This window comes from Aquarana catesbeiana, linkage group LG03 (assembly GCF_042186555.1).
Source record: "Aquarana catesbeiana isolate 2022-GZ linkage group LG03, ASM4218655v1, whole genome shotgun sequence".
Classification (NCBI taxonomy): domain Eukaryota; kingdom Metazoa; phylum Chordata; class Amphibia; order Anura; family Ranidae; genus Aquarana; species Aquarana catesbeiana.
Window position 1 is genome coordinate 531324160 of NC_133326.1, and position 12293 is coordinate 531336452.

General features: G+C 43.0%; 1 protein-coding gene across 1 annotated transcript in view; it reads left to right on the plus strand.

The window, feature by feature from the left end:
• VWF (von Willebrand factor) overlaps positions 1-12293 on the plus strand; it is a 363569-nt gene that overhangs the window by 83147 nt on the left and 268129 nt on the right. The window contains exon 19 of the mRNA XM_073621285.1: positions 3325-3428. Coding sequence (XP_073477386.1) covers positions 3325-3428 — 104 coding nt within the window. The remainder of the gene's footprint in view (positions 1-3324; positions 3429-12293) is intronic.

The following is a 12293-nucleotide window of genomic DNA, read 5'->3' on the forward strand; positions in this document are numbered from 1 at the left end:
CCTAGCTGGCCACTAGTTTAGCGGGTAGCTAACGGAGTGGTAGCTGTTACTGGGAAAGTGGTCACCTGTATTTTCTGTGGTTGGACCTTCAAGGCTCAGGATGTATTTACCAGACTTTTACTGTGGTGGTTCTGTTTTGGCGGGGAAGTCTGGTGGTGCTAAAGGATTACTCACATCACTCTGCTGGATGCTGGACTCTGGGACACCTCCTGTAGATACCGGCCTCTCCTCCTAACTCTACTGTGTGAACTCTACTATGGACAGTTTGTAACTTTAAATCTGTGTGCAGTAACTCCTCATGAAATGCATACTTGTCAACTTTTATTAATTTAGTAAACTTTTGAATGGTCACTTTATGGCGCAGACTTCTCTTTCCTCTAACCTGCACATCAACATTTCCCAGAAACAGACCTTCTCATTGTGATTACAATTGAGACTATTGCAAGCTAAGCCAGTGACAGGTGTGGGACTATTTTAGGGAGTGCTGGTTAGGTCAGGCTGGGTGGTCCTTTCTGTCTTCCCTAAGTCACCAGTGCTGGGATTATGAGGGCTCCATACTGAAAGTACTCAATGGAACAAAAGACTCCACCAGGAGCTGGGCAGGATACAAGAGTACTGTAGAAACCAAACGTCTAAAGGCCCATACACACGATCGGAATTTTTGACAACAAACATGCAAATTAGCTGTTTTAAGGCAACATCTGACCGCGTGTACGCTCCATCGTACAAACTTTTTCGGTTTTCATCAGACTTTTATTGGCTGTGCGGACGGACAAACTTTCCAGCAACAAAAGTCCGATGGAGCAAAGTCCGATCGTGTGTACAGAAAACCGTAGGACTTTTGTACAAAGTACAAACATGCATGCTTAGAACCAATGCAAAAGATCAGACAACAATACAGAAGTTGACCAAAGGTGGCTGTAAAGAGCAGAAAAACCACGTGATTTGGTGAAAGTTGGCTGAAAAAGTCCTGCCGTGTGTATGCAATACAAGTTTACGGCTGATGCCCTTTGTACAAAAATCCACGGGAAAGTTTGTACAAAGTCCGATCGTCTGTATGAGGCTTTAGACAGAATACACTTTCTGCAGTTTAAAATGGGCAGGGAAATCCCTTGTATGGTCATCTGTCATGTATCCCATGTGTCCCATACATCCAAGAGTACAATGCAGAACAGTGGCCCATCAACAGGCCAAAAGAACCACAATCTAACTCCTCTGGGGATGGGGATGACAGCCCATATACCTGATGTGCTGTGCTGGTATCTTTTGGAGATACACGCTTTTTGAACTTTTAGGAAATAGAAAAAAGGTAGAAATGAGTGCACAGTATGGCTCCTATAATATTTTAGAAGCAGTGGGCTAGTAAATATAAAGAGGAAAGGATCGCCACTACTCCCAACCAGCCCAGGTGAACAAATGATAAAGAGCGGCATCAGCCTACATGTCTCCACCAAACTGTACACCTTGATGCATTTTGCCCTGTGCACCGGGGCTTAGTCATAGGTGACCGGTGACCTTGCTCTGGGACAAAGGGTTACACTTTCACCTCCAATTTGAGCAGTGACATACACTGTATTGTCAAAAGGAAGGTCCATTAAAGACATGGATGAGTGAGTTTGGGGTGGAGGAACTTGACTGGCCTGCACAGAGTCTTGACCTCAACCCAATAGAACACCTTTGGGATGAATTAGAGCGGAGACTGCAAGCCAGGACTTTTCCTCAAACATCAGTGCCTGACCTCACAAATGCACTTCCAGAAGAATGGTCAAACATTCCCATAGACACACTCCTAAATCTCGTGGACAGCCCTCCCAGAAGAGTTAAAGCTGTTATAGCTGCAAAGGGTGGGCCAACTCAATATAGAAACCTACGGACTAAGACTGGGATGCCATTAAAGTTCATATGCGTGTAAAAGAAAGTGTCCCAATACTTTTGATAATATATTACAGCCCTAAACTTCTCCAACAGAGAATACAGAATTACAGCCCTAAACTAGGGGGTATCAACTAATTGTTCCACACTAGTACATTTTTGGAGCAGCATGCCATTTTTTTAAATGTAAGTCAAAACTTGAAAAGAATACAAATCACACTGCTGTACTCATAAGCCTAGATTGTAATTTAACACAGTATATATCATTGCCCTAAAACAGTCAATCAGGTGCCAGCCGATTCTGGCAACAAAAGCAACAAAAGCAGAAATGCAAAATGTTTTTGTGAACAACATATTATTTGCTTCTGTTTATACTTTAAATAGGCAATAGTGTTTTGAGCCTTCGAATTTATGTCAAAATTTTAGAGTTCAAGCCTTAAAGTAGAACTATGGCCTCCCATTAAAAAAAAATACATGCTGCAGCACTTAATTTTAAATCCATCTGTACTTAGCATTTTCTTTTAGCATCCCCTTCCAATACAGTCCACCTAATGAATCTTCCTATGATGGTGTGACAATAATGCTGCACTGCTCCTGAAGCAGTGCCTCAGAGCAGAGTTTCCACTCTCATGTAGGCAGTGCTTGCTGTGTGGTACAGTAGAATGAAATAATGTTGCATGGGGCGGAACCTGTAGCTTGTCAGTCAGAATCTGGCCACACCTATCATGCCATGGCTTTCCGGATTGGCAGCACTGCCTCTGCTGCTGAAATCCTCCCATTGTAAGCTGCAGTGTCTGGAAAGTGAAATGTGAGACACAAATGAAGGAAGATTTGGCTCAGTCAGGGAAGTTAAAGAAAGTTCTTGGTTCAAAAGAGAAGTTTAAAAATGAAAAAAACAAACATACATACTTACCTAGGTTGTCATCAGGCTGATGCTGCCTGTGTCCCCTGTTGCCTTTAAAACCGAGAACTAAGAGATCAAAGACTGCTGATTGCTCAGTTCTCGGCCTTCAGTGAGCAGAGAGCTGGTGACTGTCAGTCACCAGCTCTCTGCTCTGCCCCTCACTGGAGCACCAGGCACCTGTAGAGGGGGCGGGAGCAGTGTGCTGAGAGGCTGAGACAGCTGCCGGTCAGGAATCTGTGTGGATCCTGACATAAAAGTCTGGATCCCTCCAGAGCCTGGACCGGCTGAGTGATGTCAGCCAACAGTGGATTTTAGTCCGTTGTTGGCTTAACACAGGCCACAGGAGTGCAGAACTAATTGCACACCTGTGACGCACAGGAAAAGTAGGGTCAAAAGAGCTTTGGCCCTACTTCTTCTTTCATTTATGAAGCTTGTGTATCACATAGTAACTGGATTGGGGACTTGTTTAGACCTTCATATAGAAGTCTCTTTTTGTACTTTGCTGAACAAAGAAACAGTGACAGTACTGCTATTTGTTGGATTTCTAGGTCCGCCATGATTCCAGCTGCATCTATCCATCCAGATGTCCATGTACTCATGCAGGAAAAGAATACGCTCCTGGAGAGTCAGTGGAAATTGACTGCAACACATGGTTGGTGTACCATTTTTTTTCTTTTATTAATTTATATTTCAATGATACACAGCATAAAACTTTAAACAGCAATTAACCACTTCAGCCCCGGAAGGATTTACCCCCTTCCTGACCAGAGCACTTTTTACAATTTGGCACTGCGTCGCTTTAACTGCTAATTGCGCGGTCATGCAATGCTGTAACCAAACGAAATTTGCGTCCTTTTCTTCCCACAAATAGAGCTTTCTTTTGATGGTATTTGATCACCTCTGCCGTTTTTATTTTTTGCGCTATACACGGAAAAAGACCGAAAATTTTGAAAAAAAATGATATTTTCTACTTTTTGTTCTAAAAAAAATCCAATAAACTCAATTTTAGTCATACATTTAGGCCAAAATGTATTTGGCCACATGTCTTTGGTAAAAAAAATGTCAATAAGTGTATATTTATTGGTTTGCGCAAAAGTTATAGCGCCTACAAACTAGGGTACATTTTCTGGAATTTACACAGTCTTTAATTTATGACTGCCTATGTCATTTCTTGAGGTGCTAAAATGACAGGGCAGTACAAAACCCCCACAAATGACCCCATTTTGGAAAGTAGACACCCCAAGGAAATTGCTGAGAGGCATGTTGAGCCCATTGAATATTCATTTTTTTTGTCCCAAGTGATTGAATAATGAAAAAAAAAAAAAAAAAAAAACAAAATTACAAAAAGTTGTCACTAAATGATATATTGCTCACACAGGCCATGGGCCTATGTGGAATTGCACCCCAAAATACATTTAGCTGCTTCTCCTGAGTATGGGGATACCACATGTGTGGGACTTTTTGGGAGCCTAGCCGCATACGGGGCCCCGAAAACCAATCACTGCCTTCAGGATTTCTAAGGGCGTACATTTTTGATTTTACTCCTCACTACCTATCACAGTTTTGAAGGCCATAAAATGCCCAGATGGCACAAACCCCCCCCAAATGACCCCATTTTGGAAAGTAGACACCCCAAGCTATTTGCTGAGAGGCATGTTGAGTCCATGGAATATTTTATATTTTGACACAAGTTGCGGGAAAGTGACAATTTATTTATTTTTTTTTTTTTTTTTTGCACAAAGTTGTCACTAAATGATATATTGCTCACACAGGTCATGGGCATATGTGGAATTGCACCCCAAAATACATTTAGCTGCTTCTCCTGAGTATGGGGATACCACATGTGTGGGACTTTTTGGGAGCCTAGCCGCGTACGGGACCCCGAAAACCAATCACCGCCTTCAGGATTTCTAAGGGTGTACATTTTTGATTTCACTCTTCACTGCCTATCACAGTTTCGGAGGCCATGGAATGCCCAGGTGGCACAAAACCCCCCCAAATGACCCCATTTTGGAAAGTAGACACCCCAAGCTATTTGCTGAGAGGCATGGTGAGTATTTTGCAGCTCTCATTTTTTTTTGAAAATGAAGAAAGACAAAAAAAAAAATTTTTTTTTTCTTTTTTTAATTTTCAAAACTTTGTGACAAAAAGTGAGGTCTGCAAAATACTCACTATACCTCTCAGCAAATAGCTTGGGGTGTCTACTTTCCAAAATGGGGTCATTTGGGGGGGGGTTTGTGCCACCTGGGCATTCCATGGCCTCCGAGACTGTGATAGGCAGTGAAGAGTGAAATCAAAAATTTACGCCCTTAGAAAGCCTGAAGGCGGTGCTTGGTTTTCGGGGTCCCGTACCCGGCTAGGCTCCCAAAAAGTCTCACACATGTGGTATCCCCGTACTCAGGAGAAGCAACAGAATGTATTTTGGGGTGTAATTTCACATATTCCCATGGCATGTTTGAGCAATATATCATTTAGTGACAACTTTGTGCAAAAAAAAAAAAAAAATAATAATAATTTGTCTCTTTCCCGCAACTTGTGTCACAATATAAAATATTCCATGGACTCGACATGCCTCTCAGCAAATAGCTTGGGGTGTCTACTTTCCAAAATGGGGTCATTTGGGGGGGTTTGAACTGTCCTGGCATTTTATGCACAACATTTAGAAGCTTATGTCACACATCACCCACTCTTCTAACCACTTGAAGACAAAGCCCTTTCTGACACTTTTTGATTACATGAAAAAATTATTTTTTTTTGCAAGAAAATTACTTTGAACCCCCACACATTATATATTTTTTTAAAGCAAATGCCCTACAGATTAAAATGGTGGGTGTTTAATTTTTTTTTTTCACACAGTATTTGCGCAGCGATTTTTCAAACGCATTTTTTGGGGAAAAAACACACTTTTTTACATTTTAATGCACTAAAACACACTATATTGCCCAAATGTTTGATGAAATAAAAAAGATGATCTTAGGCCGAGTACATGGATACCAAACATGACATGCTTTACAACTGTGCACAAACGTGCAGTGACAACAAAATAAATACATTTTTAAAAGCCTTTAAAAGCCTTTACAGGTTACCACTTTAGATTTACAGAGGAGGTCTACTGCTAAAATTACTGCCCTCGATCTGACCGTCGCGGTGATACCTCACATGCATGGTGCAATTGCTGTTTACATTTGACGCCAGACCGACGCTTGCGTTCGCCTTAGCGCGAGAGCAGGGGGGACAGGGGTGCTTTTTTTTTTTTTTTTTTTTTTTCTTTATTATTTTTTTGCTTTTTTATCTTATTTTAAAACTGTTCCTTTCATTTTTTTTTTTTTTTAATCATTTTTATTGTTATCTCAGGGAATGTAAATATCCCCTATGATAGCAATAGGTAGTGACAGGTACTCTTTTTTGAAAAAATTGGGGTCTATTAGACCCTAGATTTCTCCTCTGCCCTCAAAGCATCTGACCACACCAAGATCGGTGTGATAAAATGCTTCCCCAATTTCCCAATGGCGCTATTTACATCCGGCGAAATCTAAGTCATAAAATGCTCGTAGCTTCCGGTTTCTTAGGCCATAGAGATGTTTGGAGCCACTCTCGTCTCTGATCAGCTCTATGGTCAGCTGGCTGAATCACCGGCTGCATTCTCAGGTTCCCTGTTGAGACAGGAGAGCCAGAGAAAAACACGGAAGACGATGGGGGGGGGGGGGGGGGGGCATTCTCTCTGCTTGTAAAAGCAGTCTAGAGGCTAATTAGCCGCTAGGATTGCTTTTACATGAAAGCCGACCGCTGGCTGAAAAGAATGATACCAAGATGATACCTAAACCTGCAAGCATCATTCTGGTATAACCACTCAAAGTCGTGAATGCTGTACCTGAAGACAAAAATATGGCTAACAATAAAGCACAGTAAACGGTAAAGTATAAAAAACTGCATACCTGAAAAGCAAACATGATAAAACATAATAACAATAAAACATTGCAGAATAGAATACAGTAAAAAAGAGCAGAACAATAGAGAGAATAGAGAGAGAGAGAATAGAGAGAGAACAATAAAACGACAACTATTATTTTTTATTTTATATTTTTGTTTGTGTTTTTTTTTTTTTTTTTTTTTTACACTTTTTTTGTAACTGTACCTTTTGTAACTGTAACCGGTTCCAGGTTCGGGTCTCTCAAAATGCGATGGCATCTTGGGAGACCCTGTGAAAGTGTGCCTAGTCTGTGCAATGCTGTACCGTACGCTAATACTCAACTAGTGAATGGTAGCGTTCAAAACATTCACCAATGCAAAGACCAGGATTGTCAGGACAGGAGGGACAATAATAGCGGGTGTCATGCCTATATCCGCGCTTGCTGCAGACACAACATCTTTTTTGGGGGGGTTCGCTGGGTAGGGGTACTCGGGAGGACATAAAAATGCCTCTCATGCAGCCGACTGCATTTGGTTGGGGATGTGAATGGGGGAAGTACGGGCGCTGCAGAAGCGGTAGGTTCCCAATTAGGATTGGCGAATGCAGCAGGAAGGGCATTATGGGCACGACGGGCCTGTGTTTGTCTTTTTGGTGGCAGCGGGACACTACTTGTGCTTGCCACCTCACCAGCTTGAACTGCACTTATGGGACTCGCCACGTCACCAAGTGTTACTGCAGTGCTGGTTTGACTACGACCGGGGTGTACTAGGCCGCTGGCGCTTGCCAGTTCACCAAAACGCTACCAAAAAAACTGTTAACGATCGCAGGGATCAGGCCTGACTCTGCGAACGCTGCAGTTATGCATTTAGTGTTTTGTAAGTGACAGTGATCGATCGATACTGCACTTGGGTGGGCTGGTCTGGGCCGGGCGGAGGGGCAAAACGCAGGTGCTAGCAGGTATCTGGGCTGATCCCGCTAACACTGCGTTTTTGGGAACCCTAAACTGCTGGGGACGCCAGTATAGATCTGATCGGATCAGATATTGATCAGTTCAGATACTATACCACTAAGGGAGGTGTACAGTGCGTGCGTGGGTGTTAGCGCTACTGGCACTAACCTGACGCTGCCTGGGGCTGGTGCTTGCCAGTTCACCAAAACGCTACAAAAAAAACTGTTAGCGATCGCAGGGATCAGGCCTGACTCTGCGAACGCTGCAGTTATGCGTTTAGTGTTTTGTAAGTGACAGTGATCGATCGATACTGCACTTGGGTGGGCTGGGCTGGGCCGGGCGGAGGGGTAAAACGCAGTTGCTAGCAGGTATCTGGGCTGATCCCGCTAACACTGCGTTTGTGGGAACCCTAAACTGCTGGGGACGCTAGTATAGATCTGATCGGATCAGATATTGATGCGTTCAGATACTATACCACTAAGGGAGGTGTACGGTGCGTGGGTGTCAGTGGTACTGGCACTAACCTGACGCTGCCTGGGGCTGGTGCTTGCCATTTCACCAAAATGCTACCAAAAAAACTGTTAGCGATCGCAGGGATCAGGCCTGACTCTGCGAACGCTGCAGTTATGCGTTTAGTGTTTTGTAAGTGACAGTGATCGATCGATACTGCACTTGGGTGGGCTGGGCCGAGCTGGGCGGAGGGGCAAAACGCAGGTGCTAGCAGGTATCTGGGCTGATCCCGCTAACACTGCGTTTTTGGGAACCCTAAACTGCTGGGGACGCTAGTATAGATCTGATCGGATCAGATATTGATGCGATCAGATACTATACCACTAAGGGAGGCGTATGCTGCGTGCGTGGGTGTTAGCGGTACTGGCGCTAATCTGACCCTGCCTGGGGCGACGCATATCACCGCCGGGCGATCAGGGGGCTAAATCTTTATTCGGTAATAAACGGCGGGTTCCCTGACACTATAAAAAATAAACAAACTAACCAGCGTCACCCGTAACGGTTATACAGTGATCAGTGGTGAAAGGGTTAACTAGGGGGCAATCAAGGGGTTAAAACATTTATTAGATAGTATATGGGGGTCCCTGTCGCTATAAAACTCTGACGGCGAACCTAAATATTTACGTCCCTAACTAGCATCACCAGCGACACTAATACAGCGATCAGAAAAATGATCGCTTAGCGACACTGGTGACAGGGGGTGATCAAGGGGTTAAAACTTTATTAGGGGGGGTTAGGGGGGTACCCTAGACCTACAGGGGGCCTAACACTCACTGCCCTGACACTGTAACTGTCACAAACTGACACCAATACAGTAATCAGAAAAAAAAAAAAAAAAAAAAAAAACTGCTGGTGTCAGTTTGTGACAGGGGGGGGGGGGGTGATTGGGGGGGGATCGGGGGGCGATCGGGGGGGGGATCGGGGTGTTTTGTGTGCCTGGCATGTTCTACTGTGTGTGTAGTGTTGGTGCACTTACATTGCAGTCTTCTCTCCTCGGCCCGGAACGGAAAATACCGAGCCGAGGAGAGATGACATCATTTCCTCTGCCTCTGTGTACAATACAGAGGCAGGGAAATGATCCCATTGGCTGAGAGCGATCGCGAGGGGGGGGCCACGAATGGATGGCCTCCCCCTCACCTCCGATCGCCGGGGGAGATTTGCCGACCGCCGCAGGCACCGGGGGGGGGTCCGATCGGACCCCCCACCCGCGGGCAGGCAAGGACGTACATATACGTCCTTTTGCCTGCCCGTGCCGCTCTGTCGACGTATATAGTCGTGCGGCGGTCGGCAAGTGGTTAAAATGACAATTCTATCAAAGGTATTATACCTATTTAGGGCACTCCCAATTAGACTAAATAAAGTAATTATTACTAAATTCCAAAGATTAACAAGTTTATATGGTTAAATTCCCACCCACGTCTATCGAGTTTAGTATTATATAAATCACAAAAGAATGGAGGTCTGGGTCTCCCAGATTTCTGGTTATATTACTTAGCCGCAAGATGGTCACAAATTGCACAATGGCATATTCCCAACCCCAAGATCCCATGGGTTAGGTTTGAAAAAGACTCAATTCTACCATACCTATTTCAGGTATCTTATGGGGAAATACAATGGGGAACACAACAACTTCATATCATTCTCTTCTCTTAAATCTAGACATCAGATCCCCAATACTAAATTTAATAAATTCCTCTACATCAGACACTTCTTTAGCACATATTTCCAAATAACAAACTCACACCCACCATCATTCTTCGAAAACATGTCTAAAGTCACCAAGAAGAACTGGACTGATATCAGAAATATACTCTAATCTAATTAATAACATAGAACAAAACAAACTCCCCTATATGCACAAATGGGAACAAGAATGTGATTTTTCGTTCTCAACTGAAAACTGGGACAATTGCATCAATAATCTACAAAAATGCATCAGATCAATCACAAATAAAGAGACTGCAATTAAATTATTCACTAGATGGTATTATACTCCAGTTAAAATTCATGCCATTTTCCTCACAACTTCTCAGACTTGCTTCAGAGGTTGTAATGCCACAGGTACATTCTCACATATATTTTGGAAGTGTGAGAAGGTCACATATATATGGAAACAATTAGAAAAATTTGCTTCCAAAATTTCATATAGTAATATAAACTTCACTCTCCACAATTGTCTCCTATTTTTCCCTATCACTGGTCTCACCACCCATAATATGAGACTGATCCACACAATATGTATAGCAATACATTGGTTGATAGCATTCCATTGGAAATCCTCATCAGTCCCTCTAACACAATTAAAAAACAGAATTCATAATATTAATCTTATGGAAAAAATATTCCACACGCTACAGAAAACCAATCATTTTTATATTAAGAAATGGGACCCATGGCTTAACCTTTCCAATCTTTTTTTCAACCCTGAATGACATTACTGTACTAGTAACATATGTCCGAAGAACATTATAAAATATGTATATATACAATAATCATAGAGTTTAATGTTAAAATGTTAACATACTACAACAGAATTTATATATCAACAATTACAGATTATATTTTGATCTTTCTTAAGTGTAAACTATCTGTATTGTACTTTATTTTTTTATATATGACAAAGCTTTTTGTACCACCTTTTGTACCAAATAAAAATAGTTTGTAAACAAAAAAAGTCTTTAAACAGCAATAGGAATTATTCACATCAGTATGTTCCCCAGAAGAGTTTTAACATATTGTACCTATTAAGAATACACACAGCCTGATGACTGAAGAAGGGATCTAAGTTATCTTGAAAGCTTGCATCTTTAATAAAGTAAAGCCCAACTCCAGGAAAAGTCTTACTTGTTTTTGTCTAGGGGATGGTAAAAGCACTTTTAATTACCCCCATGTTTCAGCAATGGACTGTCCCTCAACATCCTCACATCCACTGCACATATATACACTCAAGTTCCATTATCACAGGTTTTGTTTGACCTTCTGAATTACTAGTGGAAGATGCTTCTCTGCAAGGTGGAACTCCTTAGGATTGCCACACTGGCAAGAGATGACAGGCAAGCTACAGGGGGAACAGAATGCCAAATCATAAGGCAGGGACATATCTAGAACCAGGTAGAATGTCACAGCAGGCAACAAACAGAGATAATCAGGAACCAGGAGGGAGGTCAAGGCAGGTAGCAGACCTACAAAGTCACGAACTAAAATGAAAACCAGAGCAGGCAGCAGTTAGATATAGTTAGGAGCCAGGTGGAAGGAGCGGGCAGGAAACAGACATATATGGTCAGGACCCAGACTTAAAGTCAGAGCTGGCAGCAGACAGACACAGTTAAGAGACAAGTGGAAGGAGAGGGCAGGCAACAGACATATGTGGTCAGGACCCAGATTGAAGGTCAGAGCTGGCAGCAGACATATTTAAGAGCACAGTGGGAGGAGAGGGCAGGCAACAGACATATGTGGTCAGGACCCAGACTGAAAGTCAGAGCTGGCAGCAGACAGACATAGCTAAGAGCCAGGTGGAAGGAGAGGTCAGGCAACAGACATATGTGGTCAGGACCCAGACTGAATGTCAGAGCTGGCAGCAGACAGACATAGTTAAGAGCTAGGTGGGAGGAGAGGGCAGGCAACAGACATATGTGGTCAGGACCCAGACTGAAAGTCAGAAAAAAAAAGTTTTAAAAACGGCTGTTTTTTTCGGGAGCAGTGACTTTAATAATGCTTGAAGTGAAATATTCCATTAAATTTCGTACCTGGGGGGTGTCTATAATATGCCTGTAAAGTAGCGCATGTTTCCTGTGTTTATAACAGTCCGAGAGCAAAATTACATTTCTAAAGAAAAAAAAGTCATTTAAAAGTACTAGCGCTAGTGCCGGCTATTAATGAATTGTCGGTCCCGACAATACACATAAAAGTCATTGAAAGTCATTGAAAAAAAAATATGTGGGGGTCCCCCAAAATTCCATTACCAGGCCCTTCAGGTCTGGTATGGATATTAAGGGAACTCCGCGCCAAAATGTAAAAAATCCATACCAGACCCTTATATGAACACGCAACCTGGCAGGCCACAGGAAAAGAGGGGGGACGACAGAGCGCCCCCCCCCCCCTCCTGAACCGTACCAGGCCACATGCCTTCAACATGGGGAGGATGTCCC